The sequence below is a fragment of the Phoenix dactylifera genome, chromosome 17, assembly GCF_051530095.1.
Source record: "Phoenix dactylifera cultivar Ajwa chromosome 17, Ajwa_hap1_PhDact_Kaust_v1.1, whole genome shotgun sequence".
NCBI lineage: Eukaryota > Viridiplantae > Streptophyta > Magnoliopsida > Arecales > Arecaceae > Phoenix > Phoenix dactylifera.
In genome coordinates this window covers 19,347,234-19,362,890 of record NC_143206.1, presented here as the reverse complement: position 1 = coordinate 19,362,890, position 15,657 = coordinate 19,347,234, and the positions used below count along the sequence as shown (strand labels likewise).

The 15,657-nt window shown below is 40.6% G+C and overlaps 1 protein-coding gene and 1 pseudogene across 3 annotated transcripts; one reads left to right on the top strand and one right to left on the bottom strand.

The window, feature by feature from the left end:
* Positions 1-1,145: 1,145 nt before the first annotated feature.
* Positions 1,146-4,080, bottom strand: LOC103716740 (laccase-17-like). Of its 2 annotated transcripts, none has more exons than XM_008804870.6 (6): positions 3,699-4,080; positions 3,455-3,606; positions 3,084-3,328; positions 2,833-2,958; positions 1,554-2,522; positions 1,146-1,456 (listed from the first exon to the last, which is right to left on the bottom strand). In XM_008804870.6, the coding sequence occupies exons 1-6, from the start codon at positions 3,807-3,809 to the stop codon at positions 1,326-1,328; spliced, it is 1,734 nt and encodes a 577-aa protein (XP_008803092.4). In that variant the 5' UTR covers positions 3,810-4,080; the 3' UTR covers positions 1,146-1,325. The 2 variants fall into 2 exon arrangements, with proteins under 2 accessions (XP_008803092.4, XP_038989047.3); XM_039133119.3 differs by having other exon boundaries at positions 1,554-2,525; positions 3,699-3,937.
* A 1,389-nt stretch (positions 4,081-5,469) lies between these two features.
* LOC148699688 (actin-related protein 5-like) lies at positions 5,470-15,480 on the top strand (annotated as a pseudogene). The gene is made up of 8 exons (XR_015974296.1): positions 5,470-5,532; positions 8,467-8,511; positions 8,609-8,660; positions 10,813-10,913; positions 11,012-11,063; positions 12,402-12,511; positions 14,600-15,210; positions 15,368-15,480. The product of XR_015974296.1 is annotated as an actin-related protein 5-like (transcript).
* Positions 15,481-15,657: the final 177 nt, after the last annotated feature.

The window sequence follows — 15,657 nt, the reverse complement described above, 5'->3', positions numbered from 1 at the left end:
ACATATTGATCTATGTTGATGACATCTTAGTCACATGCACTCATTCTTCTATCATAACTTCGGTTATTGCTTCTCTTCGACAAGAATTTAATCCGAAGGATTTTAGTCAATTGAATATTTTTCTTGGCATCCATGCAACTCGTGACTCTTCAGGGCTTCATTTGAGGCAGACAAAATATATCGGGGAACTTCTTGATCGAGCTCGCATGAAGGGTGCCAAACCTGTTAATTCTCCTTGAGCTTTTGGTTCAAAACTCTCAGCACATGATGGTGATCTTCTTTCTGACGATGAGGCTACACAATATCGCCAAATAGTAGGTGCTTGACAATATTGTACACTTACTCGTCCTAATATTTCCTGCTCTATCAATCAGCTATGCAACATATGCATAGTCGTGCCTGGTTTCCTAGCCTATATCGGGCTGAGCCGGATTGTTGTACTTTGGGAAGGACGAATCACGTTTTTAGGACAGTGTATATCACATGCCTCGATCCAGATAAATTTTTTTAATCTTCTGATTTTATTCTAGTAAATTATTTTTTTACATATTTTTATAAAATAAAAATATAATAATTTTTAGGCAATATAGTTTCAGCACTCGCGGTTTGGCTGGTCACGCTTGGTCGTGAACTGGCTTACTTCCGCTTGGATTTTGTGGAGTTCTCATGTGGGGGGGCTCTAGTTTATATGGATACCTTTAGTACCGCTTTACTATTGCTCATTGCTTTCATCGTCTGGAACCGTATCTGTTTCGCGCGTGCGTGCGTGATGCACCGAATGTACGAACAGATGCAGGGGAATGTTTGCGCATGAAAGATTACCATATAGATATATATGATTCGGTTGCTGCACCAAATGTACGATATTGTTCGTGGAAAGGGACTTTGTGACACATACGTAGATGCTATTGCTTGGCCTCCGCTCTCTCGTATTTAACTGGAGTCATTAATTATGTCCACAACCGCCGGAGATATTGGGCTGGTCTCCCTTTTGAATTAAGTTTTGGCTCGTTGAAGGAAGAGAGGAGAAACAATTCAAGTCGTCTTTTAGTGTTTGAGAAGCCAAGAACCACTGGAGAATAATGGGGGCAGAAGCGGATCAATATCCCCCAATTGATGACATGTTTCCCTTGCAAAATATGAACTAGTGCCCATCCCGCGTTTGCCCAAAAGAGCACGCTCCAGATGAAAATTTTTTTATGATAAGTTGGTAACAGAGGGAAAACAAACGGAGAGGAATAATTTACGAACAGGCCTGCAGGAAACCAAATTTTATGGAGGAAAAAGGCAAAAAGACAAGCGAGTCCAGACCAGGTGGTCAAAGGTCAACACTTGGGAAGATCGGACGGTGGTGGTAGCAGCTTCTGACTGGGGAGCATCCCATCGTTCACCGCCCACGCCATCCCCAAGCCCCAGCTCGTGTGCACGTCCAGGTGGCAGTGCATGAACCACACACCTATCACACCGAAGAGTCAACACAAGAACTCTGACCATAGCCAAAAATAATACTAGAGGCCTCGTGATGCAATCGTTAAATAAACAAATGAACTCACCAGGGTTATCGGCCCGGAACCGGATGGCGACCCACCCGCCGGCGGGCACTCCGACGGTGTTCATCTCGATGGGGTCCGCTAGATTGAACTTGGCTGGGTCCTTGGACGCATCGTAGTTCCCGGACCCTCGGCCCACTACGAAGAAGTTGTAGCCATGGAGGTGCAGTGGATGGCTCTCGGCCCCTTGAATGCTGGTGTCCTGCATGACCAGCTCCACGCTTGTGTTGAAGGGGAGCACCACCACCTTGGTCCCGTTGGTCACAAAGGTGTTGTTGGGTGGAGTCCCCGTGTAGTTGAACGGGAAAGGAGGGTTGTTCGGGAAGTCGGTCGTGTAGACCCCCTTCGATTGCCCCAAGAAGTGGGACTCCAGGAGGGGGGTGCTCGGTAGTGCGAATGAGATGTTGTTGACGGAAGCGGCAAACTTGGTGCCGTTGGGGCCTTGGCAGGTCTGGTTCCTCGGGCACGGGCTCGTGCCGAGGCCTACCGTGAAGTAGAATCGCCTGTCCACGGTCTGCGGTACGTTTGCTGGGAACTGAGCGTTCGCCAAGCTGCGTACCTTGCTGCTGAAGCTTGCGGCGAAGGCGGTGTCGTTGAGTGATGGCAGGGTTGGTTTGAGGAGCGCGAGGTTCTCAGCAAGAGTTGATGGAAGGGAAAAGGTAGGGGGTAGGTATTCGAGGAGGCCGGCGGTGGTTGTGTTGTCGAAGGTTCCGAGACCGGTGGCATAGGGCCTGGCAGCCATTAGGAAGGTGGCGCTGGGAAGACTGGGCTTGGTTTGGAGGAGAGCGTTGGTGGTCTGGCCTGGTGTGATCAGGACGATGTCGGTGTTGAAGGGCTTCGTGTAGATGGCATCGACCTCGACGACGGTGAGGTTGTGGTCGGCGATGCTGAAGAAGAGCTCGTCGTTGAGTGCAGCGTTGATCATGCGAAGGAGGTATGTCTTCCCGGGCTTCACCTTCAGCTTAAACGTATCTGCTGGGCATAAGAAAATATTTTATATTCTTTCAGAAACCATGGTGACGAGATATTTAGAAAGATGACGAGCAGGATACTGAACATTCCCGGCATGATCTAAGGCCTGTCAAAAGGGTGGATTTCAGTTAGGCTTGGATTATGTTTCGAATCCCAGGGGACGTCGGTCCATATATATATCCTGTCTGATAACAAGTTTGTTGAGTAGCTGTACTGGTTTAAAACTTCAGGCAAGGTCTTGCACCAATTCATGCTAGCTAGATGGCTTTTGGTCTGGATCAAAACTGAGAAGCCTTGTTTCGCGTGTTACCTTTCGAACAATTGTACAAGGGACCGGGAAGCCCGTTAATGGTGTAAGCATCGGAGACATTTGGGCCTGCACCTGTCCGGAGAGCCTGCGCAATCACTGCCTCAGCGTCCACATTAAACCACTCTCCTGGGATTCCAGAGCCAGGTTTTCTTAGTCATAAGCTCACGAAGTCCGAGCAAAATACTAATCTTTATCCAAGGAAAAGGGGTTAAGTACGTATGTTAATAAGAATAAGCTAAGTTATTAATTACCAAAGATAATGGGGATTTCCTTGTACGGTTTGGCGAATGGGTAAGGAACGCCACGCTTGGGAAGGATGACGATGGGTCCATAGAGGGTGACCCTCATCCAAGAGATGTGTGCATGCCAAAAAAGCGTGCCTCTCTGGCCCAGGATCGTGAAGTTGTAGACGTAGCTTTGGCCCGTCTGTATTGGGCACTGGGTCATATATGCCGGCCCATCAGCCCATCCAGTTCGTAGCTGCCGAACCCCGTGCCTGTCATCCCACCATCAAACAAATTAATCACGCAATAGCCAATTATAATTTACTCACCAACAACAAACCCTCTCTTCTTCCTACGTTATCCATGCAACGACGAACTTGCCGAGTGAATTCCATTACCAGTGAATGGTGACATTATTCTTGACATGGTTAACCACCCTGACAATTACGCGATCTCCCTCTCTAGCCACAATTTTAGGCCCTGGGAACCTCCCGTTCACCGTCGCGATGCTCCTGGTGTGGCAAAGCCGCGTCACGTTTTGCATTTTTATCTGGAGAAGCAATTCAAAAACATGAAGGCCATTATTTAACTGCAGCATTGCAGTAATCGCAAATCTTCATCTAAAGCAAGCAGCGTACGTACATCAAATTTGTAGTGTCTCGTTATGCTTGCGGATGAAATCTCCGGCAGTGCTGAAAGAGTGCATAAGGCTAGAAGCAAAGTAGCCATGGGGATTGTGGAAGCAGCATCCATCTCGTCTTGTCTCTCCTCCCTTACCTAATGGAAATGGGAAGCTAGAAAGGTGGGGAGATGCTAGCTGGAATCTTCTTCAAACTTTGGCACGGGGGTCATGGAAGGATGGGAGGTCAGATATATAGTGGTATGTTTGGTTGATTAGGTAATGATATGATGAAATAGATTACAAATTCCTTCACACTGCCATCCCTTTTCTTTCTCCTTTTTCTCCTCCTCAACAGGGCTCCTGGGTTGGCCTGGAGGGTTCGGTCGAGCTGAATTTTAGAGTGCTGATAAAGTAAGATAGGTTGTCTCTTTTCAGAGAAGTGTTCCCTCTGTTGCATTGAAAATCCACCATTTTTTCTTGGAGAGAACACCCTTGTCATATGTGTTAATATATTGGCAGCTTTGTTGGATCAACGTCGCAAAGATTAAGATGGAGTTGATGCTCCTATTCACAAAAGGAACTGATCTAGGTATCGACTCTAGAAGCAGGTTAGGTGCCTTGCTATCATCCCAATTCTTCCGTGGCCCATACATTGACCTCAGAGGCTCATGATTGCACTTTGTTTTAGTACTTCACCTTAAGATCAAAGGACCTATGACATATGTCGCGCAACAGGTGTACACATGTTAAAAAAAAAGAAAAAAGAAAAATCAACGGGAATAAACACCAAACTCGTTTTCATGAGCTTTATTTCTCGATAAATTAAAACATAGTTCTCCTGAGCTTCCGGCCTGGCGTACATATACAATTATACAAACAACTTTATCACGCAAGTGCCTATAAGTCAAACTTCCCATCATAGTCTACAATCTCGGTTTTGTACATGAACCATAATCCAAAAAAGAATACCCAATCATCAGTTCATTACACCCTGAGTTTCAACAAGAAGGCTAAAAATAAAAAAAATCCTAGCAAGCATTCCTGATATTACTTCATCTTTTTATTAGCAGGATTCGGAATGTCGTAACCTAAGTTTTCACAAGCTATTGTGCACGTAAGAAAGTACGTACGTAGAGACTATAGCTTGCCAGCTTAGATAGCTAAAACCTGAATAAATGTGTAAATGTCTGTTCTTATAAGTTTTAATGGAACGTGCGATGCATGTCTTTTGAGGTGCATGCACTCACTGTTCCCGCAGTGGGATACAGCTTTGCGTGTTCATATTAAAATCTTCAGTGTGAATTAAGCACAAACATACAGACCAGAGGTATCTCTCTCTCTCTCTCTCTCTCTGTGCATCTACGTAAAGCCACTATGATTTTGAGGTTTAGCTTCGAAATGTGCGGTTGTTGGACTGGTGATTCAAATGGCTGAGACCAGCTACACTTCCTACCACCTCAAGGGATCCGCTCGTCCGCTTCTGCTCGCTCCATCATCTCCTTCGGGCCCCCGACCAAGCCATCTCATCTGTCTTAGTAGTTAAGGAAAGAACTTTTGGTTAATTACGTAACCAGGTAAGTAAACCCTTCTCTAAGCGTAGGCTAATCACAATATATTTCTCTAGAACCATTTCTACCTTCCTTTTGTGTCTCTTGGAAGGGAATCTTATTGATCACAACTATTCTTCTGATAGAACCCCTTCACCATCAGCTTCTAGTGGCGAGATATTCAACTGGGATCGTTGGTAGTTGCCAGGATAACGATATCCTGCCCGAATTCAAAGAGTTGAAAATGACGGGGCTTGCCCTTGCACTACATTCTGTGGGAGTGGGTGAATCCATCGGCATCATTTGGGTAGAACTGTCATTTCAACCACCCCGGAGCAGGTGTTTGAGTTGAATGCTTTTGTTTGCGTGGTAGCTGAGGAAGCAAGTAATGTACAAAGGAAGTTGAATGCCTTTGGAATTGGAGAGGTGACCGAATATAACGGTTCAAAGAAACGTCTCTTAGAGTTACCATAAAAAAAAAAAAAAAAAAGAGAAACGTCTCGTATCCATGATATGCTTTTTCATGTGCACCAAAACATGCAGTTATAAGTTAATTAATTAGTTTTAATTGGTCAGTGAAAAGAATACAAATTTTTGTCACAAATCGATGAAAATCAGGCTTCGTATTTGTTAATATTACTCTGACAGAAATTTATCCTTAGTTTACAATGAAGACAACTGCATTCATTATCCGGTGTCCATTAACATATCCCACAAATCTAATATTCATACGTGTACATATATACATAAAAATTCTATACTTTAACAAAAAAAAAAGGACGGCTATAGAGTTACAAAAGAAATCCACCTTACTAACACACACACACACACACACACATACACACACACACACACATATATAAAAGGAAAGCTTCTGAGACCAACTTCATATGGCCGGCTCCAGATGAGAGGTCTGTTTAAAAAAACAAAAATAAACATTTAGAGTTTTAAAAGCCTAAATCATGCTATTTTACTTCTGAGGAAGAAAAGGCCATTTGAAGAGTTTTCCTTATTGTATTTTTTTTTTCATTTGCATGATCATGATCCTAGCCCCAGTATAGAGGATATAAAAAAAAAAACTCATTATGTTTCATTTCATGATGCCCCCTCTCGTCAATAAAAACTAATTTCTTATAAGCATGGGCTCCGCCATCTAAAGAAGCTCGATATGCATGTGAATTGCACTCATAAGACTCTAGTTTTAATAATAACCCTATCTTTGTGTAATTTGTGCAACGCTAACATAGATGGAGGAGTTGGCCTAGGCTAATAACATAGTTAACTCTTTGTATACAACTATTTCTAAGTGGGCGGGCGAATAAAAAAGAGTTGAATCAACAAAATCAGGAACATAGCTAAAGCATTGGTCTTAAGTTTAAAAAATTTAGTTGGGTCAAATTAGAGATGGCTCAAGTCAGATATAAGATTAGGTGAAAAATTTGTCAATCCAAATTCAATCTATTTATTGAATGATTCAAAAAATCAAATTCAAATTTAATTATTTTATTAAATAAATAATTTAGCCCAATCTACAACGAGTTTGACGCAAGGTGAATAGATTAAATGTTTAAGCTGGGTGTCAATATTTGCGTCGTACCCAAAAAAAAAAAAAATATATATATATATATATATATATATATATAATATAAGAAAATAAACAAGTAACGAAAGCCGGCAGACCGTATACCGACTTTCAATGCGCACAAAAGGGGACGGCGGAATGGAGGAGAAGAGAATCCGGACGAAACTCTTACCTTCTTCTCCCGCCCGCTTTCAGAAACGTAGAGGGAGGAGAAAAGGACGCGCGATGCCTCCAATCGGGCGGCCGTCACGGGAGTCCGACAACGATCGCTTCTCGCCAACCACCCCAATCGTGATTGACGATGGTGGTTCCGCCTTCCAAGTCGGGTGGCGTCCAAAACCCTAAGCCCTGACTCTCACCAATTAATGTTCGCTCTTGGCTTTTTTTCCCTGTGCATCCGGTCTCTCAGCGCTTTCTTCTTCTTCTTGCTGAAGCGCCTTTCTCTTTCTCATATTCCAGATAGGAAAGAGAATCGGATCCTCACGTCACCTCGCCAACGAGATTACCGGTACCAAGGTATTCCGAACTGGTACCGGTAGGCGTACCAGTGGCCTACCGGATCGGTACCGGTAGGCATACCGATGGCCTACCGGACCGGTTCATCGTTCTTGGTACCGTTGCGGTACCGAGCCAGTACCGAGAGCCCCAGTCGGAGCCAGAGAAGACGAGGTGAAAGAGAGAGCGAGCGGGGGAGGGAGGGAGAAGGAGAGGCCTCCGCCGCCCGTGGAAGGCCGCGAGGGGACGGCAGAGGCCACGGGGGGCAGCAGAAGCTGCGGGGGCGCAACGGAGGCCAAGGCCGCGGCCGCGTCGACCGCCGGCCCCCCGCGGCCTCCGCTGGCGGCGGAGGCCTAGCGGAGGCCTCTCTCCCCTGCTCGCTCTCTCCTCTTTTTCTTCCCCGGCTCCGTTTGGGTTCTCTTGGTACGGCCCAGTACCGTTTTCCACGGCTGAACCGTACCGATCAGAGTCCGAACCGGTACGATACGTGCTGAACCGGCCGGTACAGGCCGGTTTAGCATGACCTGACCGGTACGGCATTCCCCTCTTTGACTTCTATCGCGGTAACTTCACCCACAAAGATTCTTTCTTTGTGCTCTTTTACTGAAATCCACCTGTGTATTTTTAGATTTTTGAATCCTTTCTTGCAAACAACCAATTTTTTAGATTTTTGAATTCTTTGGGCATCAAACGACAATTCTGGGTCATTTTTATGGATATCTCTTCAAACAGATAAGTGAAGACCCGATAAACACCGAGGAATTTTGCATTCTGACTCTGCTGCATTGCCTTCTTGAATGGCTGCATCCCTGATAAGTACAGAATATTCCAAGAGGGGAAGTTCTTCTTCTTGAAACTCTCCGTGGCCCATACTGGTGTTGTTGGATAATGAAGCGTCACTCGTTTTATTAATTATGATTAGTGTGAACACTTCATCATAGGTTTCACATATTGACTGCTTATTAGACCTTTGCTCAATAAATATCCAGAGCCCTCTATGATGGGCTAGAACCCTTCATCAAACCCTTTGTCCTATTCCTTTTGTTAATCCTTCCTCCATGTTTATCTCATGTTTTTTTTTATTAATTTATTGAATTGTTGTCTTCAGCTCCTTTTCTTTTCTTTTTGTGCTTTTCTTGCATGCATCTTGTTTTTTTGGTATAGATCCGTGATTATGGTTTTGAGCGTTTGGGTGCCAATGGTTCACAGGTACATAGGTATAATATTCGATACCTGTCATAAGAAATGATTAAAAAGGAGATATGCTTGTTTAGATGTTTTATTATCTGAATTTTCTTGTTAACAGTTGGTCTTTATTGTTGGTACTAGCCAACTTATTGATTTTAGGGGATTTATTTGTGAGTTATGCATATATATTTGGTCTTGGAATACATGATATATGGCATGTTATAACCCTTGTGATGCATGGAGCCCTATTTTCATCCATTTCTATTGTAAGTGCCTTGTAATTATCTTTCACCCATGGCAATCTCAGATCCACTCGTATCTTCCCAGATCTATCACACTCTGTTCATATAACTTCTTTATGGGTTTTGTACTAATTTATTTTGTCAACATCTTCTCCTTTTTGGCCCCTTAGGCCATATCCTTCTTACAAAAGTTATATGATTAATGTTCCTTAAATTAGCAGTCTTCTTTCTCATGTCCTATCTTCTTCCATCTATATTCTTTAAATCATATTATGCTACCGATTTGTGCTCTCTTTCCTAGATTAAGAACTTTGATTTCCCTAATTTACACTGATTCTCTCTCCTGATCCATGCAATCAATTAAACATGCAACAAAGATGGTATTGCTGTGACTTGTAAAAGTTTCTTCTGGAGTTGACCATTACAGACATATCAGTAAGATTTGTTCTAATAATCAGGTTCTTTTGGATCCTTTTTTTTTTGCAGTCAAGTTACATAATTTCTTTACATTTTGTGGCCCTCAGTATAGATTCTTGTGTCATTATCTTTCTGGTATTTTTATGCAAAATGTCTAAATTCTCCTATATTAGATATGCATGAAGCCATGTTTCAAATATGAAGCCATGTTTCAATTCTTTACTAAGATAGGATTTCGATAGATATTGTCTGTTTTCATTTTATGCTTTTTTGCTGTTATGCTCACAACTTCATAAGGCTATTCTTATGTTAACCTGGAGCCGCGACAGGTGGATCATCCTATTCTGATGACAGAATGTATATGCAACTCAATCTCCTCTCACAGTGAAATGGCTGAAATCCTTTTTGAGACTTATGGCGCACCATCTATAGGAAGAAATATCTACTAGAATCTTTTTGAAGTCTATTCTATTCTCTAAGGATCATTTTATATTTTATTTTCGCCTGTAATAACTTATTATTTTTTGCTTCACGGTAAATATGTTATGCTGTCATTCCATTGCTTATGTTCGAACCATGGGATTGCAGCCTTTGGTGTTGATGCTGCATTCAGTTACAAGTTCAACTAACAGCTTAAAATTTGCATTGAAGATGGTCTTGCTGTTTGTTCAGGACTGATAACAAGCCACTCAATCTCCGTAAGATATTAATTAACCTTGTGAAGAAGAAAACTATGCTAATTATCCATTGCATATTAGCCTGCTATCACATAGAAGTTGATCGGCCTATATGCTAATGGTAGTGAGAATGTGTATTACTATAAATGAAGAAGATGATAATATGAGTATTACTATAAGTTATGCATGGTAAATACTTGATATATAAGCCCTTCAACATAAATTACGGGTTACGAAAACAAAATAAGAGTTTAACCATCGAATATTCTCCTAAATATAACATAAAACTCTCATGGTGGATTGTTAAATGCTTGTAAGTTGCTCATCTTCGGTTAATGCCACAAGATAGAAGGGAATTTACATGCACATCTCCTCCTTCCATATATGTGCTCTCATTCAATCTCCCACACTCTCTCTCTAGAGCATTGTGCGAGAGCGTGAAGAGTGGGAGTGCAAGAATAGAAAGGAAAATATATTTGTTGTTATATGCAACTCGACTCGATTCAACTAAGCCTTAATCTTGAACAAAATAAATTTGTCTACATGATATGAAAATATAATTATAAGGTTAAAGATAACTAAACTTATAGCATTATCATTACTACCCACCACTGTGTGATTGTCTAGTATGTTGTAAACAGTCAATTATCTCCCATTACATCATACGTTTCACATATTAACTGCTTATTAGAATTTTTTTCCATAAATATCTAGAGCCCTCTTTGATGGGTCAGAACTCTTCATCAAATCCCTTTCTCCTATTCCTTTTGTGCCTTCATAAATCTTTATCACCTACACTTGCATTAGATGTGTCCAATACTAGTATTTCTTAAATTATTTCATATACTATCTATTAATACCACATCATAAGCATCACTCATGCTTCGCTGGAGTATTCAAACTGACCTTTTGTTAATCCTTCCTCTATGTTTATCTCATGTTCCTTCTCATGTTTTTCATTTAATTTATCAAATTGTTGTCTTCAGGTCCTTTTCTTCTCTTTTTTGTGCTTTTCTTACATGCATCTCTTTTTTTGGTATGGGTCCTTGATTATGGTTTTGAGCGATTGGGCGCCAATGGTTCACAGGTACATCAGTATAATATTCATTACCTGTCATAAGAAATGATTAAAAAGGAGATGATGCTTATCTAGATGTTTTATTATCTCAATTTCCTTGTCATCAGTTGGTCTTCATTGTTGGTACTAGCCAACTTTTCGGTCCAAGAGGACTTATCTGTGAGTGATGCATATATGTTTGGTCTTAGTGTACATGATTTATGATATGCTATAACCATTGTAATGCTGTAGTCCTATTTTCATCCATTGCTATCGTAAGTGCCCATAATTATCTTTCACCACTTGACACCATGGCAATGTCTGACCCACTCCTATCTTATCAGACTCTGAAATAAATGTTCCACCTCTCCCAACACTATACCACACCGTTTTTGTGACTATTTCTGTAATTTAGATTGCACGACCAATTCACTTTTTATATTTACTCATTGCTTTATTTCCCAATGATTCTATCACACTTTGTTCATATAACTTCTTTATGGGTTTTGTTCTAATTTATTTTGTCAACATTTTCTCCTTTGTGGCCACCTTAGGCCATATCGTTCTTACAAAAATTATATGATTCATATTCCTTAAATTAGCTGTCATCTTTCTCATGTCCCATCTTCTTCCATCTATGTTTCTGTACATCAGGAAATCCATCCCGCCACCCAAATATGCATGTATTTTCAGCCAACGCCAAAAGCTAGGCCGAGGTTCAACAATAATTTTTTGGATGCTCTTGTTTTTAGGTCTTAAATCTTATTGTGCTACCAATTTGTGCTCTTTCTCCTTGATTAAGAAATTTGATTTCCCTAATTTACACCTGTTCTCTCTCCTGATCCATGCAAACAATTAAACATACAACACAGTTGGTATTAGTGTGACTTATAAAAGTTTCTTCCGGAGTTGACCATTATAGACGCATCAGTAAAAATTTTCTAATCCTCAGGTTCTTTTGCATTCATTTTGGATCCATTTGTTTGCAGTCAAGTTACATAATTTCTTTATATTTTGTGTCCCTCAATATAGATTCTTGCATCATTATCTTTCTGGTATTTTTATTCGCAATGTCTAAATTCTCCTATATTAACTATGCATGTCGTATTTCAAACCAGTTCTTTACTAAGATAGAAGTTTGATGAATAATGTCTGTTTTCATTTTATGCTTTTTCACTGTTATGCTCACAAGTTGATCTAGCTATTCTTAAGTTAACTTTGAGCCTGGACATGTGGATCATCCTAATCTGATGACAGAATGTGTTTTTTTTAAACTCAATCTCCTCTCGAAATGGCTGAACTCCTTTTTGAGACTTATGGTAAACCATTTATAGGTAGAAATATCTGCTCGAATCTTCTTGAAGTCTATTCTATTCTCTATATAGGGATCATTCTGTATTTTATTTTCCCTTGTTAATAACTTATTGCCTTTTGCTTTAATGTGAAATGTGTTATGCTTTCTTTTTTTTTTCTTTTTTCTTTTTTTCCATTGCTTATGTTTGAACCATGGGATTGCAGCCTTTGGTGTTGATGCTGCATTCAGTTACAAGTTCAACCCACAGCTTGGAATTTGCATTGAAGATGGTCTTGCTGTTTGTTCAGGACTGATAACAAGCCATGTTATATCCGTAAGATACTGACCTTGCGAAGAAGAAAAGCATGCTAATTATTGGTTGCAGATTAGCCTGCTATCACATGGAAGTTAATCCTATATGCTAATGATAGTGAAAATGAGTATTACTATAAATGAATAAGATGATAATATGCCCTCGTGGACAACTTAATTTCCAAGTCTTCAGCTTAGGTATTAATTCCTGGTTAATTTACCAAAATGCCCACTTTCAAAGAGAACAATTTACCTCAACACAATATGATTGATTTTTAAAGATTTGTTGTCCATAGGCAGTTGATGTTATGTTGAGATGCAGTCATAAGATATGTTACTCCATTTTCTTGTTTAAAATTTGATAGTGCTAAAACTGTTTGGGATGGGTTGGATTTGCAGTCTAGGCCAGAGAATTCTGGTCAGGGTTGGGGAAGGTTGGGAAAGTGGCGAAACTAAAGAAGCATGGGTAGGGGCCCCAGAAGGGATTTCACACTATGCATCATTGGAGAATGATGTAGGGACTATGACATGGAGTGCAGAACTCAAGGCTTATTACCTATCTGTGTATAGCATTTATCAAGGGTTTAGGTGCTGGCAGTTCAGGGTCTGTGCCGCCTGGCACGTACAATGACAAGCTTGTTCTTGCACCCAGCATGGCATGACACAAACCTTGCTGGTGCATGACTGGCTAGCCCACTGGCACCAGCTTTTAGAACTTTGGCCTTCAGTCATGTTAATCTGTACCTACTAAATACTGTATGATTGCAAATATTATACAAGGCCTGCAGAGCTCAAACTCAAAATGGCTATCTAATCACTTTGTCTTTGTTCCTTAACATCAGTGCAGTTCACACTATTAAAATTTCATTGTATGCTTGCTATTTATTGATAGTTGAAGACCTGTGAAGGTCTTATTACATTCAAGAACCATTCTCTTTCTGCTCAATCAAACTCAGACGTGGGAATTCAGAGATCCAGAGGACAGTGCTATGCTTGCTTGCAGCCAGGATGGCTAACCAGTCAGTGACTTGCTAGCCTCCCTGTACACGGGAGTTCTTACAAATTTCATGGTTTGGATCACACTCCAAAAAATCCAAAAGGATTGGGTTGTAGGATCCATCAGGTTCTTAAAAAGGTCTTTTTAAAAGAAGTTTCTTAAAAAATAATGTCCTTCTCTAAATCTACACGCACTTTTGTCTGTTTGAGAGGTGGTTCCTCTTGGGATTTGTGGGATCTAGTATATGTTTTACGAGTAATGTGACTGCAGGATATATATATATATATATATATATATATATATATATATATATATATATATATATATATATATATATATATATATATATATATATATATATATATATATATATATATATATATATATATATAACTGTCATTTAAATTTCCTTGCAGGGTTGCATAAGTTAGATTTTGAAATATCAGCTTAGATTGAACCAACCTGATAAGGTATTGGTTCTATAATTTGGGTTCTCTGATCTGACCTGCTTGCATTTTGTATATATAAAACATCAGGTTATTGGTAAGGAATAAGGATAATGTCAATCTACATTTTAGTCTTTTTTCATTTTTCCCGGTTAGACCAGTCATTATCGTGGTCAAATTTTTCTAGGCTGAGATCCCTCATGTTAAGATAATTAATTCAGGTTCCGTGCACAGGCCAGAATCTGTTGTTTGTTTACTTGGCTTATATGTAGATCTGGCTAATAATTAGGTCACTGGACAAATGCTAGCAATTGATATTTTATTTATTACCTTCTATTTAAAGTGGTATCTCTTGCTGCCTTGCACCAATAATTCTCATTCTTCTACATATTGTTGGATATTGGTTACTTTGACATGGATACTTTTCCTGCATGTGAAATCCATTGAGCTATAATGTTTGACCGCATACCTACATTGAACTTCAGTTATTAATTAATTATATTTGATGTTCGGACAAGCTATTTGGTACCCATTACAAGCACTAAAACAGTAGTTCTGGCTAGCCTGCATATGTTAGCAAAGCTTCGCTCCTCGAAGCAGTCTAGATTGCATTTTATAGTGAACAGTTGGTATCACTATAAAATGCAATCTGTTAAGCCTTTTGCAGGATATTGACCCTACTTTTGTTGCTAAATCCGATTAGGTGCCACTTCAAGGAACTCCTAGATTTCCCCAGTTCTGCCCTCTTACTGCAGAGGAATTCCAGATTGTTTCTGGCGTGGAGCATTTCCGGTGTCCTGAAATACTATTCCAGCCCAACATGGTTGGAATCAATCAAGCTTGCCTTGCTGAGATTGCCGGAGTCTATCTCCAGAGGTTGTCTGCGGTGGATGATCCCGTTAAGGGCCCCATCAGTAATTCAATACTTGTTACTGGTGGCAGTTCTCTCTTCCCTGGTATGGTGCCTCGCTTGGAAGCTGGAATCAGGCAAATTCACCCATACCTCTTCAACCCTTTAAAGGCATCAGATCCAATATTAGATGCATGGAGAGGTGCAGCAACCTACGCAGCTTCGTTACAGTTTGCAACACAAACATTCAGCATCCAAGATCATCATGAGAAAGGTGAAAGCTGGCTTAAACAGTACCACATCAAGTACACTCTATAATGGTCTTAGCAATATTACATGAAAGAAACGAGGCTGTCGGGTAATTTTCGGGAAGCCCTTGTCCCTCCATTCCAGCTATTTGGTTACCTGCATCTCCTTCACTCTTCCAGGTAAAATTGTAGTCTTGTAGATGCTCTGCATGTATGTTTCTATGACAAGCATGCGGAGTTGATAGTATTATCTCCATTAACGATAAAGTTATCGCCATCGGGTGGTTTTCCCATGTCTAACTTCTATATCATAATCTTTATCTTTAATAAAATGCAGAGATATTCTAATATGTATTCACATGAAGGTTGTGGCTTCTGTGGCCATAACCAGGTCACCATGTCAGAGCAGCAGCACTAGATGCAAGGTCGTCGTCATTATAGACTTTTCTGATAAATTACATATAAACCATCCTAGAGGATTTCTGATAATTAACCAGATGTATCAAATGATACTGGCGTCCAGGATGGATTTGGGTGACAATTTTTGTGTAAACTTTTAAGGACGGAAGTAATCTTGAATTTTGCAGTAAAGTCTTTAAAGCGTGCTGCAAGTGTTTTGAAAGCTCA